This window comes from Dama dama, chromosome 20, assembly GCF_033118175.1.
Source record: "Dama dama isolate Ldn47 chromosome 20, ASM3311817v1, whole genome shotgun sequence".
Lineage (NCBI taxonomy): Eukaryota > Metazoa > Chordata > Mammalia > Artiodactyla > Cervidae > Dama > Dama dama.
In genome coordinates, this window is record NC_083700.1 from 113570071 (window position 1) to 113596911 (window position 26841).

A 26841-nucleotide genomic window follows, 5' to 3' on the forward strand; every position below is an offset into this window, starting at 1 on the left:
TGCCAGAATCGTACCAGGCACTGGGAGCCCCATGCAAAGACAGACGGACAGAACCCCTGCCCTCACCACAGAGCTCCCCGTGTCTGAATATCAGGTCACTGGACGGGTCTAGACCTTCCAGGGCCCATGCCATCCTGCAGACAGATCTAACACGGAGCTGGTGGGCTCAGGGATACTGCCTACAGAGGCTTCCAGGTGATCCCAGGGCTGAGCCCCACCTGCCCCGTGGGGGAGAAGGAGAGGGAAAGGGGCAATCACACCCGGCAATGGGGACCCCAGGCTCCAGGGTCACCATGCACCCCATCCCATTCTGATGGGAGGGAGGGAGGCTTGAAGGAGGGAGGTGGCAATGAGTCAAAGAATATGCTTTAATAATAAATTCTAGCCTGAGAAGATAGGAGGAAAGCAATCACATATATGGGCATCCTACAACTAGCATGATTTCCCCACTTCCTATTTCATCATGGATGGGTTACTCCTCTGAAAGACATCTATTGTTCAGCAAAGCAACTCTCTAGACCTGGAGCAGTGGGGATTGCTTCGGTGAGGCTGGAGTGCCATCTAGTGGCCGAGCCAACCTCAGCCTCCCGCCACCTCCAAAGTGGTCTCGTCCTTTGGTGGGGAGTCCCAGCCCAGCCGGCTTCCCTGGTGGCTCGGTCAGCAAAGAGTCTGCCGGCAACGCAGGAGACTACCTGTAGCGCAGGAGACTCGGGTTCAATCCCTGGATCGGAGGATCCCCTGGAGAAGGAAATGGCAACCCCCTCCAGTGTTCTTGCCTGGGAAATCCCATGGACAGAGGAGCCTGGTGGGCTACAGTCCATGGGGTCTCCAGAGTCCGACACGAGGTAGCAACTAAACCACCCAGCCGAGCTACCCTGAGTGAGGAGACAGAGCACAAGGACACAGTTCTGACACCACCAGGGCTCATATCTCACACGCTCCATCTGCAAGGGAACGGTCGTGTAAAAACCTTCACTGCAGTTAGAAAGCGCAGGGCCCGCAGCAGTAAGCTGCCAGGTTTCACCGGGAAATTGTCTAGGAAAGAAACACGCATCTGGGGGAGTCCAGGGACTCGGCATCACCAGGGAAGGCCGCTTTACGTTTGTCCTGTTGGTCCTTACAGTTGACAAAGTGAAGCCACTTTTTTTTTTGGGGGGGGGGGGGGGGGGGGAAGGATGACAGTGACGTCTTCTTTAAAATTTCACGCCTGCTTATCACAGTCTCAGAGGGGAAAGCAGCGTCACCACCTCCCCAGCAAGTAGCCGTCTTTGAACCACCTTCACATGGCCGCAGGTTCACTTCCCAGAAGGGCCATGGGGGCCTCTCCAAAGGGAGGAGCCAGGCGAGCCCGTGACGTGTCTCCACCAGAAAGATGCCCTGTGCCCACCACAGCCACAGCCCCCCACCTCGGGGGACGTGCGTCACATTCCCACCTACAAACTCATCAGAGACCACGTGTGAGAAACAGGTTTACTTTTAGGAGAAAAACTCACTGGAGCAGAACAAGGTATCCCTCCGCTCGAAATCAGAGTCCTCAAGCCTATGGCCCCAAGCGTCTTGTCCTCATGTTCACCCCGAGAAGCGGACAGTGGGGCCCCCACCCCGCCCCCAGCTGCCCCCCTCAGGGACCCTCACAGAGGTCCGGTGACGACGTGGCCCTCTCCAGTGGGGCTTGTTGACCCCTCTCTCCTGTCCCAGGAGCAGGTGAAACCCCCAGCCTAACCCCGGGCAGCCTCCTGCCCAGAACCAAGTGCCCGCCGGCTGATTTCCTCTCTGACCATCTCCTTCTGCGGTGCCTGGTGGCCAAGCAGCTGAGGGGGTCACCTCCAGGCAGGGTCAGGCGTGCCCACCCCCAGGACATCCGGCATTTAGGGGGTATCTCGCACCTGGGGAAGTGGACCCCACGCCCTCTGGAGGCCCCCAGACACGCAACCATCTCCCGAAGGATTCCCGGGAGCTTGGGAGGCAATTATTCTAAGGAATGCCGGCTTCCTGTGCCTCGAGGACTCAGGCACGCGCCGGGCTCGACAGTGGACCGGGGTCAGCACCGCCATCACCACGGAGCTGGCCGTGGCTCGCTCGGAGGACCGCTGGGGCGCGGGCTGGGGGTACCCGCTCCCCGCGGCTGCCCCCGGAGAGGCCGCTTCTAGTGGGCACAGCATCGGCCCCGCAGCGAGGGCCGCTCGCTCAGGGTCAGTGGAGCGTCTCTCCGCCGCCTCTGGCCCTCCTTGCTCTCTTCTCTCCGCGAAAGCTCCCGGGCTGCGGACAACAGGAGGGGGAAGCCCGGCTGGGAGGGAAGCCCCCCAGCCCAGCGCAGACCCTACACCCTGGAGACCCGCCCTGCCTCATGCTCTCCGGGAACCAGGAAACAGGCGCCCTTGACTCCTGTCCCCCTTCCAGGTCCCTGGCAGCATTCGGCTGGGCCCCGGGAGGCCAGAGAAGACCCGTGTGAAGAAGGCGCCCCCCCACCCCCGGCTCCGGGGCTGGTCACTCACCGACGGCGCTGAAGACCTCGGTCACCTGGTAGTTCAGTTTGGCTGAGGTTTCCATGAACAGCAGCCCCTTGCTCTCTGCAAACTCCTTCCCTTCCTGGAGGAAGTGACCGTGGAAAGTCCGCGTTAATCATCAGAAATGTCCTGAGAAGACCCAGCAAGGCCACAGGACAGTTGCACCAGTAGAGAACCTCATTCCTCCGGCCCTGTTACTGGGGCTCCTGGGGAAGGCGGCCAGGACTGGGCAGTGGGGCCAGGAGGGTGGCGCTCACTGGAGGGGAGCCTGGCACCCCCAGGGGGTCTGCAGGGAGGCTCCCCTCCCAGCATGGAATCTGGGGCGGGGGCTCCGAAAGCAAGCGAGAACAGAGGAGACGTGGAAGGGGGACGAGGCCAGCCTGGTGGGAGCCCCCTGGGCCCTTCTCTGCTCCCCCTCCTTGCTGTGTCACAGGGGTCAGGCCTGCGTGGAGTGATGGTGTGTGGAGCAAGGGAGGCTGGGAAACTCCAGGGGCTGCCTGTGTGGCCAAGAAGGGGAGAAGTGTTCACGGGAAGACAGCATGAAGGAGGACCTGGGGGGCTCGCCGGGCAGGACCCTCACCTCCGGACCCTCCCAGAAGAAGCCTGGGCCCCAGATGGTCCTGCCTGAGGCTGAGCGGGCCCCAGGGGCTGGGCTGGCCAGGCCTGCAGCATCGCACCCAGCAGTGTCCACCCCTCCTCACCTGGCCCACAGAGCTGCACTCCCCCCGCCCCAAGCTTCTCAGCCCCTTCCCAGACACAGAGATGGTCATTATCATTTGTGTTTTAAAGGACAACGTGACCTGGTACAAATGAAGACTTATGACTTCAGGTGGCTCATATCTGGTCATATCTGCATGTGTGCCCAAGTCGCTCAGTCATGTCCAAATCTTTGCAATCTCATCAACTGTGGCCCGCCAGGCTCCTCTGTCTGTGCGACTTCCCAGGCAAGAATACTGGAGTGGGTTGCCATTTCCTCCTCCAGGGGATCTTCCCAACAGGGATCGAACCCTCTTTTCCTGCGTCGCCTGCATTGTCAGGGGGATTCTTCACCACTGTGCCACCTGGGAAGCCCCTGGTCATCTGAATGAAACCCAAATATCTGCCTTTCCCCCACTAGCTTGAGGGTTCCAGGTGGGTCACTTTGAGGGTTTTTTCTTGGTCCAGTGGGCCTCTAGCTCCTAAACTGCAGGTCCCCAGCCTTCCGTCTGCCAGTTTGTCCTTGAGGTCCCCCAGGATGGGGTTCATAGTTATCTCACTGCCCATGGAATGAGAACATCCAGTGCATAGATCTTGGCTCCTAAATTCATTCCCCCACACAAGGAACCAGAGCTCCTCGGGGAAATGATGGATTTCAGGGCTGGGACTGGGAAAGGGCAAGATGAACCAAGAACAACTTGGCCAGCCAGGAAGGAAGACCTCAAAGAATAATGGGGCAGGAGGGACAAGGCCCACTGGGGTGGGGAACTTCTCAGTGGCCAGATCCAGGAGCAGAGCTCCCTGAACCAGGGAAAGGATCATAGCGGGAAAAGTGATATAATCTGAGCTAAGAGCATTGTGTGGCTGTTCGTTTCCTGATTGGCTCCTCATTCTGTGCTTAAGGGCTTCCCTGAGAGCTCAGCTGGTAAAGAATCGCCTGCAATGCAGGGCACCCCGGTTTATCCACTGGAAAAGGGATAGGCTACTCACTCCAGCATTCTTGCTTTCCTTGTGGTTCAGCGTAAAGAATCCACCTGCAATGCGGGAGACCTGGGTTTGATTCCTGGATTGGGAAGATCCCCTGGAGAAGGGAAAGACTGCCCACTCCAGTGTTCTGGCCTGGAGAATTCCACTGACTGTATAGACCCTGGGGTTGCAAAGAGTTGGACACAACTGAGAGACTCACTTTCACTTTCTGTGCTTATCTAAGTAAGCCATTCATACCTGGGAAAGCTGGGAGAAGGGCAGACAGGAACTATCTGTACTATTTCTGCAACAAGTTTTGTAATGCTGAAATTATTTTAAGATGAAAAGCCCCCAAGTTACTGTGAAAGCTTCACCACCCACTGGTCAGCCTCGCCTCTGCCGGGCCGAGGCACCTGCAGCTCAGGGGTCTGTGTACTCTGTCCCCCCGACCCCCACCCCAAGGCCCAGCCTAGTGGGAGCTCGGAGTGAGGAAGAGGCCAGGGTGGGGTCTGGGGTCCCGGGGTTAACAGCCCAGGCCCCAGGGTGCCGTGCAATTTAAGCCATGCGGCCCCCCACCCACAGGCAGGCCGAGCCCAGGGCAGGGGTTCAGGGGGAGCAGGGAGGAGGCCCCGTCCACCCCAGAGCTGGACCCCTGGCCTCCCTGAGGGTCTCCAAACCCAGGTCCCATCTCCCCCACAGCCTGACCTGGCCTCTGCACACTCTTCCTAAGTCACCCATCAGATCCCCGCCCCCGAGCCCACCACCACTGCGGGGGTCTCTGCCACTGAGCCCCAGGGCAGCATGGGGCTTCTCCAGCAGCCCCCTGCCTCCAGCCTCCCTCCCCTCCCTACCCCCTGCCACCCAGCACCCTCTTCCCTCATCTGCCCCTCCACCCAGAGCCTCTCCTGAACCCAACCCCACACCCCCCATCCACACACAGACACCACCTCACCTCCTACACGCACACACCTGCACACACAGAGACACACACACACACACCTGTGCACACACAGAGACATATACACCTGTTCACACAGACACACACCTGTACACACACACACCTGTGTACATGGAGACACACACACCTGTTCACACAGACACACACACCTGTGCACACACAGACACACACCTGTTCACACAGACACACACCTGTTCACACACACCTGTGCACACAGAGACACACACACCTGTTCACACAGAGACACACACACCTGTACACAGACACCATCTTACCTTCTAGACACATACACACCTGTGCACACACAGAGAGACAAACCTGTACACAGACACATACACCTGTTCACACAGACACACACCTGTTCACACAGACACTCACCTGTGCACACACACACACCTGTACACAGACACCATCTTACCTTCTAGACACACACACACCTGTTCATACAGAGAGACACACATCTGTTCACACACACCTATACACACAGACACCACCTTACCTCCTATACACACACACTCTCCCATACATACACAGATAGCTCCTATACACACACAGAGACACACGCCTGTACACACAGACACCACCTGTACCTCCCGTACACACACACACAGCCCCGTGCTCCCTGCTCCAGGCTCCCAGCACTTCTCAGGCACCTCCCTGAGCGTATTTTCTGCTCTTGGCCATTTTACAGAAGAACTACAGCTTCTGGGTCCTCTGTTCCTTGCTCATTTCCTAGCAAATAAATTTGGATTTGCCCCTTCTTGAACCTGGAGGTGGAAAGGGCAACCCACTCCAGGATTCTTGCCTGGAGAATCCCATGGACAGAGGAGCCTGGCAGGCTACAGTCTAGGGGGTCTCAAAGAGTCAGACACAACTGAGCAACTTAGCACGTACTTCTTGAACAGTTTCTTGAACACGAAGATGAAGACCAGAAACCCACATTACTCAAACGGGGAGAGGGCGGGGAGGGCTGTGGCTTCCTCGTTCCTAGTGCTGCCTGCCCCTGCTGGCCCTCGGTGCCCAGGGTGGGTGTGGGGTCTATGGTGATGCTCAGGGCTCTCCCTGCAGCTGGGAGCCACCATCTCTGGGTCTGACCTTCCCAAGAGAGACCCGAAACCTTGGCCCAGAAAGGAAACTGAATTGGGAATTGTGTATGCACTCGTGGCTGTGTGAGTAGATGGTCAGGTGTGTTTGGGGTCCCTCCCATCTCCCCTCCTGAGACATAAGGACAGTCTCCAGGCCCACCTCCAAGGTCACCTCCCGCTCCTCTTCCAGGTCTGTCTTGTTGCCGACCAGCATCACCACGACTTCTCCAGAGTGGAACTCCTCCTCCAAGTCCTTCAGCCACTGCTGTGCTTTGCAGAAGGAATCCTGAAAAAGGAAAACAGGACCGTCAGGCAGACCTGGTGTTCTTCCTCAGTCGTCCCAGGAAAGACAAGGCAGGTGTCTTGTGTAAAATGTGGTCCAACTGACCCACCCACGGAATCATGAGCGATGGATGCTGATGCTCCAGAAAGAGGACCACGGAGGGACACAAACCCAACTGCGCAGCAGGAAGAGGGGTGGTCAGCAAGGGCTTCCTGGAGGAGGTGGCCAACTCTCGCTGAAGGGTTCTCCACTGTTGTCACGATTTTAATGTAAAGGACCAGCACAGGCCAGTCACATGATGCCTCCAGAGGGGAGACTCCTCATGCCTGGGAGGGCGGGGACACGCCGAGGGGAGCCTCACCTTCCTGGTGACGTCATACACCAAAAGCGCAGCATTGGCGCCCCTGAAGTAGAGGCGGCAGACGCTGTGGTACTTCTCCTGACCAGCCGTATCCCAGATCTCAAACTTCAGAGACGTGGCCCCCAAGTCCACCACCTTGGTGAAGAACGCACCTGAAACCCAAGCCCAGAGTGAGCTTTGCCTGCAAAACGAGGTCTTTATCCACAGCTCAGCTCACCAGTGGGAGACAGCTCCCTGGCACCCTCTGTGGGCAAGGCTCAGCAAACACCTCTTCTGGAAGGTGACAGTTTCCAGAAGAAGCAGAGTTACAAGGAACTTGCTTGTAGATTACACAGAGCTTTGTGTAGGAAGATAGACTGCAGGGTCCTACTCAAATCCCCTGGACTATGTGTGGCATGGAACAGTCTCTGGCAACCAGGGGTCCGCACATCCCCATGAGTGTCCAGCAATGCAACTGACAGTCACCCAGCTCCTCCCCCAAATCCTTCCTGGCCTCCTGCTAACCTCCCAGCCTCATCCACACCTCTGCCTCCCGACCTCCCATCTCCACTGACATCCCTGCTTAGAATCCTTGCTCTTCCCCACCTCCCAGCAAGCCCACTGGGGTCTTTGAGTGTCAGCCCTCAGGCCCCCTGCCTCAGGGGGCAGTCCATGATAGACTATCCTGTTCTCTGCACACACTCACTGCAGGTAGACATCTGTGTTCTCACCTGTCACCCCTGGGGGCAATGAGCACCTGGGCTTTTATGCATCTGTGTCTCTGCTTAATGATCACACACAAGGAAAGAGCTATCCCAAACCTTCCATTTGACATCCTGGGCAATCTACCTTTCATGTGAATATTGCTTTTCCCCTTCACAGAGCTTTTCCAAGTGATGTGACTTTAAGCGAGCTAATTAGTAACACCAAGACGTTTTGTCCCCAGAATGTAAATTGGTGCAGCCACTATGTAAAACAGTGTGAAAGTTCCTCAAAAAAGCAAAAATAGAGCTACCATATGGTCCAGCAATCCCACTCCTGGGCATGTATCCAGAAAAGAAAAGAGCTCTAATTAGAAAAGATATGTGCATCCCAATGTTCATAGTGGCATTATTTACAATAGTCAGGGCCTGGAAGCAACCTAGATGTCCATCAACAGATGAATAGATAAAGAAGATGTGGTACATATATACAATGAAATATTACTCAGCCATAAAAAAGAATGGAATAATATCATCTGCAGCAACATGGATGGACCTAGAGATTATCATACTAAGTGAAGTAAGTCAGAAAGAGAAAGACCAATGCCACATGACATCACTTAATGCAGAATCTGAACTATGACACAGATGAACTCATCTATGAAACAGAAAGACACACGGAACAGACTTGTGGGTGCCAGGGGAGGGGATGGGAAAGGATGGATCTGGAGTCTGGAATTAGCAGATACAAGCCCTTACGTACAGGACGGAGAAAAAACAAGGTCCCACTGCAGGTGCAGGGAACTATGTTCAGTGTGGCGTGATAAACCATAATGGAAAAGAAACGAACAAGAATGTATCCATGTGCACAACTGAATCACTTCTCTGTACAGAAGTTAAGACAACATTGCAAATTGACCATACTTTAATAAAATAAATGTTATTTTTAAAAAGATGTTCTGGCCCCGTAGTATATGGGGTGTGTCACATACAGAACTAAACCAGAGACTGCGGGGGAGCCGGTGGGGTGCTCCAGGTGAAGCTGCTGCCCTGCCCAGACCCGGGCTGGGTCGGGGGCTTGTTGGGAGATTCTGGCAGATGTGACCGCATGCTTGAAATGAAAATTTTCACTTCAAGGGCAGCATGTGAGTGTCCTGGGGTTGCCAGAACAAATGACCACAAGATGCGTGGCTTAAAATGGCAGAAATGTATTATTTCAGTTGTGGGGGTCAGGGGTCCAAAATCAAGGTGTCACCAGGGCTGGTTCCTTCCAGAAGTTCTGGGAGGGACTCTGCTCCACGCCCCCTCCCGACTCCTGGTAGGGGCAGCAGTGATGGGTGATCCTGGCTTGTAGGTGCTCCCCCCTCTGCCGCTGTCTTCACAGGGCTGTCCCCTCTGCATCTCTGTGCTCTTCTGTTCCAGGGACACTGGTCACGGGATTCAGGGTGCACCCGAAATCCAGGAATAGCCTTAACTAGTTATGTCTGCAAACACCCTCTTCCCCAGTAAAGCCATAGGTACTGGGGATTAGGACATGGATGTATCGTTGCAGACACAATTCAATCCACTACAGATGGAGGGTAAGAGACACGTCTGGGCTGAGATTCTAGCACAGAAAGTGGAAGATCACCTTTCTCTCTCACGGGAATCTAGTTTGGGGCGGCTCCTAAATGGAAGCTGCCGACGGGGCCTCTGCCTGCATGGCCTGTATTCTGCTCATCCACAAGCCTGGAGTCATATACACTTGTTAGGTGCTATGGACTGAATGACTGTGTTCTCCCAAAGTCAGTGGGTTGAAGCCCTAACCCTCAGCGTGATGGTATTTGGAAATGGAGCCTTCTCAAGGTGATTAGGCTTAGACGAGGTCCTGAGGGTGGTGGTCTAGGTGCTCAGTCATGTCCGACTCTAGTGACCCCATGGACTGTGCAGCCTGCCAGACTCCTCTGTCCATGGGATTCTCCAGGCAAGAATACTGGAGTGGGTTGCCATTTGCTTCTCCAAGGGATCTTCCCGACCCAGAGATTGAACCTGGGTCTCCTGCATTGCAGGCAGACTCTTTATAATGACTGAGCTACAAGGAAAGTCTGCTTGAGGGTGGGGCCCCCAAAACGGCGTTAGTGCCCTTGTAAGAATGCACCCCCGTCAAGTTCTGTCTCTCTGTTTTTCTGTGTGTGTGTCTCTCTGTCTCTCCCTCTCTGTGTCTCTTTGTCTCTCTCCCTGTCTGTCTCTCTTTCTCTATCCCTTGCAAACACAAGAAGAGGCCATGCAGACACACAGCCAGTTACCAGGATGGCAGCTACCCATAAGCGAAGAAAAGAGGGCTCAGAGTGAAACCTACTCTGCCAGCTGGAGTGGGTTGCCATTTCCTTCTCCAGGGGCCCTCTCCAACCCAGGGATCTTCCCGCATTGCAGGCTTTACCCTCTGAACCACCAGGGAAACCTGAGCAGGACGAAATTCCACTAGGACTATTGACGTCATGAGGGTGAGGGCTGCGCACGGGCCTTGTAAGGAGGCCTATCCGCTGCAAGAACTTTGCTGATTTCCTTAAACCTTCGAAAGCCCAGCTTCCTCCTTTGCCACGAGTCAACACTGTCCTCTTCCCAGCGTGATGTCAAACTCGTGAGAAAAGAGAGGAGGCGCCTGTCTGGCACCTGATGTCCCTTCCCCCGCCTCCCTCTCCCCTCTCCCAGCTCCTTGGCTCCTTGGCGGGAGCAGCAGCCTTTTGCCCACATGCTTAGCCTGATTGTGTCAGGTCACATCACACTTCTGAGTTCCATTTTGGTCTCATCCTAAAAACCCTCACTACCGGGTGACAGGTGGGCATAAAACTCACGTCTGTTTCCTCTGTTTAGCTGTCTAAGCTTCTGACATTTTCCTTTTCTACTCTGAAATTGACAACTCATAGTTGAGTGTAAATCAATGTATTTAATAAAATCCTAACAAATTTCCAGGGTGGGCAGAGTTTTCAGTGGAGCAATGATGTGGTACAAGAGGCTGCTGGCTATTTAGAGACCACAGCACCTCGTCTCCAGGGAGAGAGAGAGAGAGAGACAGGGGCCCCTAGGGGGCCCTCTGGGCTGGTAACTGATGCCAACTTCTACCCCCTGCCCTGCAGACTCTCTGGCTCCAGAAAAGACCCCGCATGTATTACCTTCCTTGTTCAGAAAACTGCTGACCACATTTTCTACCTGTTCACAGGTAAAGACTAAGAGTGATTAAGAGATAAACTCCCAAGATATGCAAACAGACTTGGAGATTTTGCCTAAAATGATATTGGCAACAACCCGGGGCCTGGGGGCAGGATCAGACCAAGAACCAGGAACCATTCACATTTCTGGGACATGCAGGGGGAGAAGACACACTGGCGCGTTTTCATCAGACAATAATCTGAACCGGGGCCGCCTGGCATGCTGCTCTTCATGGTGATGCAAAGCAGGGCTCCGACCTCCTCTGGCCCCACCGCAGGTTCAACAAGGGGGCCCCAGTGGCAGGGACACAGGGGGACACTTCTGGCCCCTCCCCAGCCCCTGGGAGCAGGCGTGCCTTCCACTTGCTGAGCTGAACAGACCCCCTGTGGATACTGCATGACTGAAGAATTCACTGGGGTTTTTCCTTCAACTTGCATATTGTGGCCCCCAGTACAAAGGAGTCTCAGCTAAATGTTAACACAAGGAAAGGTTTTGCTTTTTGACCTTTTAATTTAATTAAACAGCCGCTCCGGCTCACTCAAGCCCTCTCTGCAGCCTTCCCTTTGTTTGTAAAAGTCATGAACTGCCTCCGGGTTGCAAGGAACACGACGTGAGTGACTCCTCAGGGCGCCTGGGCCCCAGCAAAGCTTCCTTCAGCAGGGAGGGGGCGGGGGAGAAACCCAGCACCCTTGGCCACTCCCCTGCTTCACACAAGGCCCAGCTGGTCCAAGCTGGTTCCACCGGCAAATCCACACACAAGCGCTAGATGTCACCACCCCTCCAGAGACGTCACTGAAACGTGTGGGTAAAGAACCCATCTGCCAGGGCAGGAGATATTAAGGAGACATGGGTTTAATCCCTGGGTCGGGAAGATCCCCTGGAGGAGGAGATGGCAACCCACTCCAGTATTCTCGCCTGGAGAATCTCTTGGACAGAGGAGCCTGGTGGGCTACAGTCCATGGGGTTGCAAAGAGTCAGACACAACTGAAGCAACTTAACCCACGCGCGTGCGCACACACACACACCCCTCAGCCAGAGGGTTGTGGGCCACTGAGAATACCCAGGTGTGGGCGGGGCTCTGCTCCCAAATAACCTTATTCACAAAAACAGGCAGAGCCCTGTGAGTTCACAGGTCAGATCTCAACCCTCCGGCTGGGCTGGGATACGGAGGGCTGTGTGCCTAGGTGTGAACCTGGATCTGGATTCAGGGGACGGAGACAGCAAGGACCAGCCTGGAAGGCTTGTCCAGATCCAGGTTCACACCCAGGCCCACAACCCCCCATCTCCCAGCTCAGCAGGGCCCCTTCTGTGGTCTCTGCTCTGGACTAAAACCCACCTGGAGGCCAGACTTAGCACTTCGTTGTATTTTTTCTTTTAAGGCCCAGTCCAGTATCACAGGTGAATGGTGTCAGCTTGCCTGCTGAAGGAGAAGAGGTTGCCCTGTGCACCCTTGGCAGGCCTGAATCCACAGTCTTGTCCCCACGGCTCCATCCCATGGCCAGCCCCTCACTCTGCTCTGCCCGTCCCACCACCAACTCCAGGGCCCTGGCCCTGGCCAGTCCCTTTGGCCCTGTATGCCTCAGGGATGCAGGAACCACCCTCCTGAGAAGACTGAGGGCCCCCAAAGACTGTGCATTGAATTTTGTGTTAAGTTTCTATGTCGGTGTGCCTGCTTGGCATTTAGAAAATCCTCCACGCCTATTAGGGGCCAGGGGCAGAGGCCACACCCAGCAGGTACTAAGTGAGAGAGGGAGTGAATGAATGAGTGAATAGATGAGTGAATAAATGAATGGGTGCAGAGAAATGGAAGGCTTATCCATCAGTATTAGTATCAGTTCAGTCGCTCAGTCGTGTCCAACTCTTTGTGACCCCATGGACTGCAGCACGCCAGGCCTCCCTGTCCATCACCAACTGCCAGAGTTTACCCAAACTCATGTCCATTGAGTCGGTGATGCCATCCAACCATCTCATCCTCTGTCATCCCCTTCTCCTCCTGCCTTCAATCTTTCCCAGCATCAGGGTCTATTCACATCAGGTAGCCAAAGTATTGGACTTTCAACTTCAGCATCAGTCCTTCCAATGAATATTCAGGACTGATTTCCTTTAGGATGGACTGGTTGGATCTCCTTGCAGTCCAAGGGACTCTCCATAACAGAGTCTAAATTTCAAACCAAAGCTTCATTCCAAATTAGGTGTCTTTCCCACACGTTGGGCTGCCTCCCAAGCGAATTGACACAAAGTACATGTTGGGTTTCCCTATTTCAGATGGGAAGTGGGAGGGGGTTTCACCCCTAGACAGGGTGTGCAGGAGGCTGATTGCCCACAGACAAAGTCCTTCCCCTCTGAAGGCTGTGACTCATTAGCCTCTTTAAGCAGCATAGAGAGAGGGGCCTCCCTCCCTGACAACCCTTCCGACAGCACCCATCCCCCCCTCCAATCCAAGCCAGGAGGGTAAACTGAGTCCGGGCAGAAAAGGAATAGCTTTAGTGGGAGGGCAACCAGCCAGAGTGAGAGGCTGGCTTGTCTAGGGGGCCGGGTGGCAGAGCGTGGGGGCAGATGCTTCATCTGGGCTCCCCCTCCACCAACAAAATCTCTCACATACCCAACCCTTCAGGGCCAGACTCAGCCCTGGAATCTTCACTCCCTCCCCGCAGACTCCAGCTGAGCTGAAGCCTGGTTGAGTTCTGGATTCCGTGTGCATGCCTGCCGGCCCACAGAGGACCTTGTGCCCCTGGCACGCACCAGGCACTTCCTGAGGCTCCAGAAGGGCATGAGAAATTCCCAGGTGGCTGGTTCCCATGTGCCCCACACCCAGGTCAGCAGCTCTGGCTTCCCCACTAGGAGACTGAGGAAGGGGTGCCCTGTCCCATCACTTACATCCCACAGTGGGCAGGATACTCTTGAAGTCGTTCTTCACATACCGGAGAGCCAAGCTGGACTTGCCCACAGAGCCACTGCCCAGGAGAACCAACTTGAAGATGCAGGGCTGGCCTGGGGTGGCCCCAGGACGAGAGACCCCATTCACCTGCGCCATGCCCTGCAGAGAGACAGTGATGCAAGGAGGTTGAATGTCTGATGCCAAATGATCTCAGCAAGCTCACCCCCGGGACACTGACCAAACATGGACAGCCCTGAACGGAATGGATTTCTAAGTTAGAGGCCCCTGGCTTGCCAGTCCTGGGCCACTATGCACCCCATCTTGCCATCTGGAAATCGGAGTGACCGATAGCTATGACACAGGTCTGTTGTGATGTGCTGGGAAAGCATGTCCCCAGTGCCCTGCAGGGCCAATGTATACGAACATCTTCAGACCCTGCAAAGTAGCCTTTGTATGCCAGTCATCGTACCGACTCACTTTCCTCCTTCTATCACCTCTCACTTTTGCAAAATCCATAGCTATTCCAAAAATGTTCTGAAAAGCCCAAGAGATACAGCACTCTCTCAGTTGTGGTTCATGGATTAAAACTGGTTGGTAAATAGTTTCCAGAAAACCTATTTACAAAAATGTTTAGTGTTTCAAGGATCTCAAAACATTTTAGTATTTCACACTGTATTGAAAGCCTTAAAACATACAGTCATAACAAGCACCCTCCTCCAACAACACAAGAGAAGACTCTGCACATGGACATCACCAGATGGTCAACATCGAAATCAGATGGATTATATTCTTTGCAGCCAAAGATGGAGAAGCTCTACACAGTCAGCAAAAACAAGACTGGGAGCTGACTGTGACTCAGATCATGAACTCCTTATTGCCAAATTCAGACTTAAATTGAAGGAAGTGGGGAAAACCATTAGAGCATTCAGATATGACCTAAATCAAATCCCTTACTATTATACAGTGGAAGTAACAAATAGATTCAAGGGATCAGATCTGATAGACAGAGTGCCTGAAGAACTATGGATGGAAGTTTGTGACATTGGACAGGAAGCAGGGATCAAGACCATACCCAAGAAAAAGAAATGCAAAAAGACAAAATGATTGTCTGAGGAGGTCTTACAAATAGCTGAGAAAAGAAGAGAAGTGCAAGGCAAAGGAGAAAAGGAAAGATATACACATTTGAATGCAGAGTTTCAAAGAATAGCAAGGAGAGATAAGAAAGCCTCCCTCAGTGATCAATGCAAAGAAACAGAGGAAAACAATTGAAAGGGAAAGATTAGAGATCTCTTCAAGAAAATTAGAGATACCAGGGAAACATTTCATGCAAAGATGGGCACAATAAAGGACAGAAATGGTATGGACCTAACAGAAGCAGAAGGTATTAAGAAGAGGTGGCAAGAATACACATAAGAACTATGCAAAAAAGATCTTCATGACACAGATAACCACAATGGTGTGATCACGCACCTAGAGCCAGACATCCTGGAATGTGAAGTCAAGCGGGCCTTAGGAAGCATCACTACGAACAAAGCTAGTGGAGGTGATGGAATTCCAGTTGAGCTATTTCAAATCCTGAAAGATGATGCTGTGAAAGTGCTGCACTCACTATGCCAGCAAATTTGGAAAGCTCAGCAGTGGCCACAGGACTGGAAAAGGTCAGTTTTCATTCCAATCCCAAAGAAGGGCAATGCCAAAGAATGCTCAAACTACCCCACAGTTGCACTCATCTCACACACTAGCAATGTAATGCTCAAAATTTTCCAAGTCAGGCTTAAACAGCATGTGAACTGTGAACTTCCAGATGTTCAAGCTGGATTTAGAAAAGGCAGAGGAACCAGAGATCAAATTGCCATCATCTGTTGGATGATAGAAAAAGCAAAAGAGTTCCAGAAAAAAAATAACTACTTCTGCTTTATTGATTATGTCTAAGCCTTTGACTGTGTAGATCACAACAAACTGGAAAATTCTGAAAGAGATGGGAATACCAGACCACCTTACCTCCCTCCTGAGAAATCTGTATGCAGGTCAAGAAGCAACAGTTAGAACTGGACATGGAACAATAGACTGGTTCCAAATTGGGAAATGAGTACATCAAGGTTGTATATTGTCACCCTGCTTATTTAACTCATATGCAGAGTACATCATGAGAAATGCCAGGCTGGATGAAGCACAAGCTGGAATCAAGATTGCCGGGAAAAATATCAATAACCTCAGATATGCAGATGACACCACCCTTATGGGAAAAAGTGAAGAAAAACTAAAGCGCCTCTTGATGAAAGTGAAAGAGGAGGCTAAATAACACGCTTCTGAATAACCAACAAATCATAGAAGAAATCAAAAAAGAAATCAAAATATGCATAGAAATGAATGAAAATGAAAACACAATAACCCAAAACCTATGGGACACTGTAAAAGCAGTGCTAAGGGGAAGGTTCATAGCATTACAGGCTTACCTCAAGAAACAAGGAAAAAGTCAAATAAATAACCTAACTCTACACCTAAAGCAATTAGAGAAGGAAGAAATGAAGAACTCCAGGATTAGTAGAAGGAAAGAAATCTTAAAAATTAGGGCAGAAATAAATGCAAAAAAAACTAAAGAGACCATAGCAAAAATCAACAAAGCTAAAAGCTGGGTTTTTTAAAAAATAAACAAAATTGACAAACCATTAGCAAGACTCATTAAGAAACAAAGAGAGAAGAACCAAATTAACAAAATTAGAAATGAAAATGGAGAGATCACAACAGACAACACTGAAATACAAAGGATCATAAGAGACTACTACCAGCAGCTCTATGCCAATAAAATGGACAACTTGGAAGAAATGGGCAAATTCTTAGAAAAGTATAACTTTCCAAAACTGAACCAGGAAGAAATAGAAGATCTTAACAGACCCATCACAAGCAAGGAAATCAAAACTGTAATCAGAAATCTTCCAGCAAACAAAAGCCCAGGACCAGATGGTTTCACAGCTGAATTCTACCAAAAATTTAGAGAAGAGCTAACACCTATCTTACTCAAACTCTTCCAGAAAATTGCAGAAGAAGGTAAACTTCCAAACTCATTCTATGAGGCCACCATCACCCTAATTCCAAAACCAGACAAAGATGCCACAAAAAAAGAAAACTACAGGCCAATATCACTGATGAACATAGATGCAAAAATCCTTAACAAAATTCTAGCAAACAGAATCCAACAACATATTAAAAAAATCATACACCATGACCAAGTGGGCTTTATCCCAGGAATGCAAGGATTCTTTAATATCCACAAATCAATTAATGTAATACACCACATTAACAAATTGAAAGATAAAAACCATATGATTCTCTCAATAGATGCAGAGAAAGCCTTTGACAAAATTCAACACCCATTTATGATTAAAACTCTCCAGAAAGCAGGAATAGAAGGAACCTACCTCAACATAATAAAAGCTATATATGACAAGCCCACAGCAAGCATTACCCTCAATGGTGAAAAATTGAAAGCATTTCCCCTGAAATCAGGAACAAGACAAGGGTGCCCACTCTCACCACTACTATTCAACATAGTTTTGAAAGTTTTGGCCACAGCAATCAGAGCAGAAAAAGAAGTAAAAGGAATCCAGATAGGAAAAGAAGAAGTGAAACTCTCGCTGTTTGCAGATGACATGATCCTCTACATAGAAAACCCTAAAGACTCTACCAGAAAATTACTAGAGCTAATCAACGAATATAGTAAAGTTGCAGGATATAAAATTAACACACGGAAATCCCTAGCATTCCTATACACTACCAATGAGAAAACAGAAAGAGAAATTAAGGAAACAATACCATTCACCATTGCAACAAAAAGAATAAAATACTTAGGAGTCTATCTACCTAAAGATACAAAAGACCTATACATAGAAAACTATAAAACATTGATGAAAGAAATCAAAGAGGACACCATCAGATGGAGAAACATACCGAGTTCATGGATTGGAAGAATCAATATTGCCAAAATGGCTATACTACCCAAAGCAATCTATAGATTCAATGCCATCCCTATCAAGCTACCAACGGTATCTTTCACAGAACTAGAACAAATAATTTCACAATTTGTATGGAAATACAAAAAACCTCGAATAGCCAAAGTAATCTTCAGAAAGAAGAATGGAACTGGAGGAATCAACCTGCCTGATTTCAGATTATCCTACAAAGCCACAGTCATCAAGACAGTATGGTACTAGCACAAAGACAGAAATATAGATCAATGGAACACAATAGAAAGCCCAGAGATAAATCCACAGACCTATGGACACCTTATCTTTGACAAAGGAGGCAAGGATATACAATGGAAAAAAGACAACCTCTTTAACAAGTGGTGCTGGGAAAACTGGTCAACCACTTGTAAAAGAATGAAACTAGAACACTTTCTAACACCATACACAAAAATAAACTCAAAATGGATTAAAGATCTAAATGTAAGACCAGAAACTATAAAACTCTTAGAGGAGAACATAGGCAAAACACTCTCTGACATGAATCACAGCAGGATCCTATATGACCCACCTCCCAGAATATTGGAAATAAAAGCAAAAATAAACAAATGGGACCTAATGAAACTTAAAAGCTTTTGCATAACAAAGGAAACTATAAGCAAGGTGAAAAGACAGCCCTCAGATTGGGAGAAAATAATAGCAAATGAAGCAACAGACAAAGGAGTAATCTCAAAAATATACAAGCAACTCCTGCAGCTCAATTCCAGAAAAATAAATGACCCAATCAAAAAATGGGCCAAAGAACTAAACAGACATTTCTCCAAAGAAGACCTACAGATGGCTAACAAACACATGAAAAGATGCTCAACATCACTCATTATCAGAGAAATGCAAATCAAAACCACAATGAGGTATCATTACACACCAGTCAGGATGACTGCTATTCAAAAGTCTACAAGCAATAAATGCTGGAGAGGGTGTGGAGAAAAGGGAACCCTCTTACACTGTTGGTGGGAATGCAAACTAGTACAGCCACTATGGAGAACAGTGTGGAGATTTCTTAAAAAACTGAAAACAGAACTGCCATATGACCCAGAAATACCACTTCTGGGCATACACACCGAGGAAACCAGATCTGAAAGAGATACGTGCACCCCAATGTTCATCGCAGCACTGTTTATAATAGGCCAGGACATGGAAGCAACCTAGATGCCCATCAGCAGACAAATGGATAAGGAAGCTGTGGTACATATACACCATGGAATATCACTCAGCCATTTAAAAGAATTCATTTGAATCAGTTCTAATGAGATGGATGAAACTGGAGCCCATTATACAGACTGAAGTAAGCCAGAAAGATAAAGAACATTACAGAATACTAACACATACATATGGAATTTAGAAAGATGGTAATGATAACCCTATATGCAAAACAGAAAAAGAGACACAGATGTACAGAATAGACTTCTGGACTCTGTGGGAGAAGGCGAGGGTGGGATGTTTTGAAAGAACAGCATCAAAACATGTATATTATCTATAGTGAAACAGATCACCAGCCCAGGTTGGATGCATGAGACAAGTGCTCAGGCCTGGTGCATTGGGAAGACCCAGAGGAATCGGGTGGAGAGGGAGGTGGGAGGGGGGATCAGGATCGGGAATACATGTAACTCCATGGCTGATTCATGTCAATGTATGACAAAACCCACTTCAATACTGTAAAGTAATTAGCCTCCAACTAATAAAAATAAATGGAAAAAAAAAAAAGAAAGTGAAAGAGGAAAGTGAAAAAGCTGGCTTAAAACTCAACATTCAAAACACAAAGATCATGGCATACAGTTCCATCACTTCACGGCAAATAGATGGAGAAACAATGGAAACAGTGACAAACTTTATTTTCTTGGGCTCCAAAATTACTGTGGATTATGACTGCAGCCATGAAATCCAAAGACATTTGCTCCTTGGAAGAAAAGCTATGACAAAGCTAGACGGCATATTTAAAAGCAGAGACATCAATTTGCCAACAAAGATCCATATAGTCAAAGCTATGGTTTTTCCAGTAGTCATGTATGGATGTGAGAGTTGGACTATAAAGAAAGCTGAGCGCCAAAGAATTGATGCTTTTGAACTGTGGTGCTGGAGAAAACTCTCGAGAGTCCCTTGGAAATCAAGGAGATCATACAGTCAATCCTAAAGGAAATCAACCCTGAATATTCATTGGAAGGACTGATGCTGAAGCTGAAGCTCCAATACTTTGGCCACCTGATAAGAAGAGGTGACTCATTGGAAAAGACCCTGATGCTGGGAAAGATTGAAGGCAGGAGGAGAAGGGGACAACAGAGGATGAGATGGTTGGATGGCATCATAACTCAGTGGACATGAGTTTAAGCAAACTCCAGGAGATAGCAAAGAACAGAGGAGCCTGGCGTGCTATAGTCCATGGGGTCGCAAAGAGTTGGACATGATTTAGTGACTGAACAACAACAAAATTGCCTGAATTGGGGCTTCCCTGGTGGCTCAGTGGTAAAGAACTCTCCTGCCAATGCAAGAGACATGGGTTCAGACCTTGGGTCAGGAAGATCCTCTGGAGAGGGAAACGGCAACCCACTCCAGTATTCTTGGAAAATCTGATGGACAGAGGAGCCTGGAGAGCTACAGTCCACGGGGCCACAAAAGAGCTGGACATGACTTAGCAACTAAATAACAACAGCAATTGTCTGCATTGTTTCTAGAAAAATCTTTCCCTGAAAATTGGCCAAATCCACCTCAGAGTCAGCCCATCTTGTGAGCAGAGCCTCTCCCATCTCGATGTAGGAAGGGAAGGGATTCTGAAGAAGGAAGGAAGACACAGAGATCAGTAGGAAGCAACCCCCAACCCCAAACCCCCAAAGTCCCCAGCAAGCAGCCAGGGCCACAGGCTGGCCTGCTCTGCCCTGTGGGGACAAGAGGAAAACAATCGAATTTGGGATTAAAGCTTCAAAACAAACAGGAGTGAGTCCTAAATACCAATAAGACTTTCTAAGCAGAAAGTGCATGGAGTTACCATGCCTGGCAGACAAGGGCTCACAGGCCCATCTCCTCCCCGGGGAAAGGGAGGGACTCAGCAGAGCTGAGTCATTATCGGAGACCGTGTCTGGAACCCCATCTTCCTCGGGATACTTAATGGTGTCAGTGGGTGATGTCCCACCAGGGCACCCTGCAGCTTCTTCTGCGGCCCCCAGACTCACAGCTGTCTGAGGTTGGGGGACGGGTTCTACAAGGGCCAGCCCTCTCTCCAGAACCCACCACCCATGCAAGAACTCAAAACTGTCCTGCTACAGACTCCTGACCCACAGGTAGAAATGAAACTCAAAGACAAAGTGAAATAGGGACTTCCCTGGAGGTCCAGTGGTTAACACTCTGAGCTACCATGACGGGGAACATGGGTTTGATCCCTGGTGGGGGAACTAAGATTCCACACGCCAGGTGCCACGGCCAAAAAAATTAATAAATAAGTTAAAACACTTTTCCCAAAAAAGACACAGTAAAATAAACACTAAGGACAAACAGGGAGCCCCCTGACCTGGCTGGCCTTCCAGGGATAAAATGACGCCTGTAACTCCGCTCTGCAGGTCAAAGGGCAAACCAGAGTCTGGAAAGCAGCCTAAAGCCCCAAGAGAGATAACAAACAGACAGGTTCAAAGGTCAGGGGTTGCTAGAGCCGCTTATCTGGCAACCACAGCGCCAAATAACCTGGGGAATTTGCCTGAGGGAGCAGCTACATCTGCTCTTCATTCACGCTGACGCAGATCCCTCTCCAGCCACAGCCTCCTGTCCTCACAACTGCCACTCCTGCATCACCCCCACCCCGATACCCACTGCCCCCACCCCATCATGCGTCCAGTCCCCGTAAATAGCAGCTCATAAAAGAGACAACACTCCCTGCCATCGTCCGGCCTGCAGCTCCCTGTTCCTCTTCTTGATTGAAATGATCTCAGTGTCCAACTCTACCTTAATTCAGTTACTTAGATGGTAATCGTTTCTCTGTCTCGCTGGGCTGTAACCTCTCCTGAATGCAGAGTGGTCACTGAGATTGCTGTTATTGTTGTTGTTGTTTTTGTTCAGTCACTACGTCATGTCCGACTCTTTGTGACCCCGTGGACTGCAGCACGCCAGGCTTTCCTGTCCTTCACCATCTCCCGGAGTTTGCTCAAACTCATGTTCATTGGGTTGGTGATGCTATCTAAGCACTGAGATTACAGTAGGTGCTCGATAAAGATCTCATAAGTGAACGTGGGATTGGCTTAACAAGAAGCCAGCATGTCAGACATAGCTTGTATAGCCAGCCCTACCCCAAGCAGCTTGTCAAGCAGTGGGCTGGAGTCTCTGCAGAAAGAGAACCAGAGGACGGGGCCTCCAGCAGGCCCTGAGACCAGCTTCTGCCAGGCAGCTCAGCCTGAGAGCAAGAAAAGCAGAAAGTTACTGAAAGTTGGGTCACTGACTCGATGGACATGAGTTTGAGCAAGCTCCAGGAGTTGGTGATAGACAGGGAAGCCTGGCATGCTGCAGTCCATGGGGTTCCAAAGAGTTGGAAACGACTGAGCGACTGAACTGAACTGAACTGCCTTTAGGATCACCCTACATTCAGATGAAGCTGCTAAAACAGCATGTAAAACCTTGACCGACCTGAACGGGTCTTGCCTGCTTAAACAGGTTGGCTGACTAATCAAACCTGGAGTCACTGTGCAGAGACAGTACCGTGCACGGGAGGGACAGAAGCCCCGTCTCCAGGATGACCCTGAACCAAGAAGCTTCAGACTACGGAAAGCAAAGAATAGCAGTGTTGGCATCAGAGCCCTTTCCCATGTGAGAAGTCCTTTAATAAGGAAAACACGACTTCCAGGAGCAGAAGTCACTTACATGGACTGATTTCGGTTCAGGTCAGTCTGGTCGCTCAGTTGTGTCCGACTCTTTGCGACCCCATGGACTGCAGCACGCCAGGCCTCCCTGTCCATCACCAACTCCCAGAGTTTACCCAAACTCACATCCATTGAGTTGGTGATGCCATCCAACCACCTCATCCTCTGTCGTCCCCTTCTCCTCCCACCTTCAATCTTTCCCAGCATCAGGGTCGTTTCTAATGAGTCAGCTCTTTGAATCAGGTGGCCAAAGTATTGGAGTTTCAGCTTCAACATCAGTCCTTCCAATGAACACTTAAATGGACTGATCTAAGATGAACTAATTAGCTTCTGAGTTTAAAATTCCCCGAACCCCTTAAATGTGGCCCCAACCCTGGATTGCAGAGAGAGGGTCTTGTCTCCTGTCTCCTCGCTGGTCAACCTCTAATTAAAGCTCTGTCTTTTCTCAAAAGCCACTGTCATGGTGTTGGCTTCTCTGTGTGTGGGGCAGGGAGTGCTTGCCCCAGAAGATGGCAGGGACAGGCCATGTCCATCGAGGAACAGGGGCAGCAGGCTCAGAGCCTCTGCACGGCTCAGCTGCACGGAGGCTTCTGTTGGAGCCAAGCAGGAAGCCTCCAGGGCCCGGCGTTACCTCACCTTACAGAGAGACGAGAAGCTTTTCTAAGACAAAGGTTCAGGATTCAAAGTCAGAGCAGGCTCAAGGGGGAGGGATGGATTAGGAGTTTGGGATTAGCAGATGCCAACTGGTATATATAGGAAGGATAAACAACAAGGTCCTACCATATAGCACAGAGAATTATATTCGCTATCCTGGGACACATTATGATGGAAAAGAGTGTGAGAATATATGTATATATATATAAATGAAGTACTCTATTATAAAGAAGAAATGAATGCAACATTGTAGATCAGCTTCAATAAAACAAAGTTTTTTTAAAAGAAAAAAAAATTTTTTAAGCCAGAGCAGGCTGCCTTCATGTCCACACCGTATTCACCAGGCACGAGCATCATTTCAACCACGTACAGAGGGAGCAGGTCCCTTGTTCCATCCACGTCTAGAACCGCTGGTGCAATTAGCCTGCTGGGGAGCCACCAAACTGAGCTCACCATCCTAAAGAGGGTCAGCTCAGTAGCAAGCCCTCACTCATTAACCACCTGTTCTTTGGCCAAATGCGGAGAAATGGTGTAGAGTGGTGGTGACCAGGGACTGGGGTGGGGGAAACAGAGAGATGTGGGTCAATGGGTGCAAACGTCAGCTGTGAGATTCGTGAGTTCTGGGGACCTCGTGTGCAGCATAATGATTAGAGCTGATACTGTATCACACACTTGAAAACTGCCAAGAGAGAGATCTTAAATGTTCCCACCTGGTACGTCTATACAACGGAAAATTACTCAGCCATTAAAAGGCTGAACCAAACAGGGTCATTTGTAGAGATATGGCTGGACCTAGAGCCTGTTATACAGAGTGAAGTAAGTCAAAAAGAGAAAAACAAATATATATTAATGCATATATGTGAAGTCTAGAAAAATGGTACAGATGAAGCTATTTCCAAGGCAGGAAGAGAGACCCCCATGGAGAGAATGGACACATGGACACAGTGAGGGGAAGGAGAGGAGAGGATGAATGGGGAGAGGAACCCCAGCATATTGACACCACCATATGTGAGACAGACAGCTTGAGGGAACCTGGGATCCAGCAGAGGGAGCGCAGCTCTGTGATGACCTAGAGGGGCAGGACGGGGGTGACGGGGAGGGAGGCGCTACAGGGAGGGGATATATGTATGCACATAGCTGAAACCAACATCAGAAACCCATATAACATCATGAAGCTGTTATACTACAATTAAAATAAATAAAGAAAAAAATTTTTAAAAGACACAGTAATTATGTGAGGGGGTAGAGGTGTTGGCTCAGCTATGGTGGTTATCATTTTGCAATATGCAAATATATCCAGTCAGCATGTAACAGACCTTAAAGGTACGCAATGTTATATGTCGATTATGTCTCAATAAAGCTCAGAAAAAGGAACACTTTTAAGAACAGACTCTCCAGCCTCCTCTGACACCCACGCTAATGCCCTGCTTCTTGCTAAGTACGTAAGGCACCTGCTGAGAAGCAGGGATTCCACTGATCTGTGCTATAATTCTACATAAAGAGAATGTTCCAGCACACTGACAGCAATGCCTTCTCAAGTATTTAAAGATACCTCTTTGAGTTTTCTTTTCTATTTATGTGCACAAATTAATAAAACTCAAGTCAAGAAAATCTTTAGTCCAAAACATGTCTGAATTAACCAAAATCGGTGGGGTATAAATAAACATACAAGTGACACACCTCTTTATCTACAAACATTATTTTGCTATAAACATAAACACATGATTGTCCACAGGAACAAATGAATTTACCTGTAATCCTATCCCCTTTATACAAGGGACAGGATGTTGCCTACTTTCTTCTAGTTTGTTTCTCAGAATCTTACAAACAAACCATGGTTTTAACATAAAATTAAGTATCCTACATTTAAAATAATAAGCTACCCCTGTATCAAGGGTAGTTTTCCACATGGCTGTTATGTTTAATGTGTTTAATGACCACATAACATCGCTACAATGATTCCAGTTCGCTAAACTATTTCTCTGTTACCGGGTGTTTACCTGACTTTCTTTTTTTTTTTTCTGTAATAAATAAGACTACAGTAAGCATTTTCCTGTATGATTTTTTTGTGTGATTACATATCATAAGCATTCGATTAGCAGAAGTTGGAGCCCTCTGTTCAGGGACAGAATTGAAAATGTGACTGCTGACTCAGCCTCTGGAATTTCACGAAGGTGGGGTGATGGACAGGGAAGCCTGGCGTGCTGCAGTCCGTGGGGTCACAAAGAGTCAGACACGACTGAGCAAGTCAACTGAACTGGGGAAACTGAAGTCTCTCTAAACGCAGAGACATTCTCAAGAAGGCCACGCTCATGCTTGAGGCCAATAGGGATACCCTCTGGAACCTTTCAGTTTGGGGCTTTTCTTTCTTACAAGCTCACATCCCTCCACCAAGGGAGAAAGGAGAGGATGGGAAATCCAAACCACCCTTCCTGGGGAGGGGGCCGACCCAGGGAGGGTCGATCTGCTGTCTGCCCACGACCTCCTCCCTGGCTGGCCCCACCCCACGTGCCAGAATTACAGCGCAGCTGTCTACCCTGAGGTCAGTCGGTGTCCTGATCCGTCATCCGTTGGAAATGGATTCATGACTTGAACTGGATTTTCCCAGAGGCTACTCTTTAAACCAGCTGCCCTGCTGGCCCAGCAGTAAAGAACCCGCCTGTCAAGCAAGAGACATGGGTTCCATCCCTGGGTTGGCAAGATCCCCTGGAGGAGGAAAGAGCAACCCACTCCAGTGTTCTTGCCTGGGAAACCCACGGACAGAGGAGCCCAGCAGGCTACAGTCCATGGGGGTCACAAAAGAATCAGACACGACTCACTGGCTAAACAACAACAAAGAGATGAAAGGAGATTCTTTCAACAGGAATCTCCTGCCGGAACCCTGACCTAGCAAGCCGCAGGGGACGAGCAAGGACACCTCCAGCACTCAGGAGCACACACTCCTGGCCCCTCAGGTTCCACGTATGATTCTGTACACGGGGTCTCAGGCACAGACACACAGACACAGAGGTGCAAACCCACAGGACACGCAGATATACACACGCCCACACACATGCACCCAGACACTGATACACATGACACACACAGACACACACATGTGCACACAGACACACAAAGGTACAAACACACAGAGACTCACACACACACACATGCACCCAGACACTGATACACATGACACACAGACAGACACACACATGTGCGCACAGACACACAAAGGTACAAACACACAGAGACTCACACACACACATGCACCCAGACACTGATACACATGACAACACAGACAGACACACACATGTGCACACAGACACACAAAGGTACAAACACACAGAGACTCACACACACACATGCACCCAGACACTGATACACATGACAACACAGACAGACACACACATGTGCGCACAGACACACAAAGGTACAAACACACACAGACTCACACATGCACACAGCCTACAAACCACTCCGGAGTTTAAACCCCGACTCACGTGCTCCCCAGGCCTGGTCACTTCCAGCAAGCCTGACAGCCGGTCATCACGGGGTCCCCCAGGGCCCCGACCTGGGTCCCCCTTTCCCCCCCACTTCTGGTCATGGGGAAGACCTGCCCCCTCCCCGGGCAGGCTGGGCGTGGCCATGTCCCGGGGGCCAGGCAGAGGCTCGGCTCCAACAGAAAACAGGTGAGAGGCAGCCTCCCCCAAGGTCAGGCCTCCTCCCTTCCAGAGACGCTCCCGGG

The 26841-nt window shown here is 49.8% G+C and overlaps 1 protein-coding gene across 1 annotated transcript; it reads right to left on the minus strand.

Moving 5' to 3' along the window:
- Nucleotides 1-1469: 1469 nt before the first annotated feature.
- RAB17 (RAB17, member RAS oncogene family) lies at nucleotides 1470-26832 on the minus strand. The gene is made up of 6 exons (XM_061122556.1): nucleotides 26597-26832; nucleotides 13603-13762; nucleotides 6857-7008; nucleotides 6373-6498; nucleotides 2496-2589; nucleotides 1470-2259 (listed from the first exon to the last, which is right to left on the minus strand). The coding sequence occupies exons 1-6, from the start codon at nucleotides 26741-26743 to the stop codon at nucleotides 2147-2149; spliced, it is 792 nt and encodes a 263-aa protein (XP_060978539.1). The 5' UTR covers nucleotides 26744-26832; the 3' UTR covers nucleotides 1470-2146.
- Between the last annotated feature and the right edge of the window lie 9 nt (nucleotides 26833-26841).

Bases quoted from the DNA above. Each gene is read 5' to 3' on its own strand.
- RAB17 (XM_061122556.1), bottom strand. From the start codon at position 26,743: ATGGCCACGCCCAGCCTGCCCGGGGAGGGGGCAGGTCTTCCCCATGAC. The intron at 6,499-6,856 runs GTGAGGCTCCCC...TTCCTTTTTCAG, and splicing joins TGTATGACGTCACCAGGAAG to GATTCCTTCTGCAAAGCACA. The intron at 2,260-2,495 runs GTGAGTGACCAG...TGTTGTCCGCAG, and splicing joins CGAGGTCTTCAGCGCCGTCG to CCCGGGAGCTTTCGCGGAGA.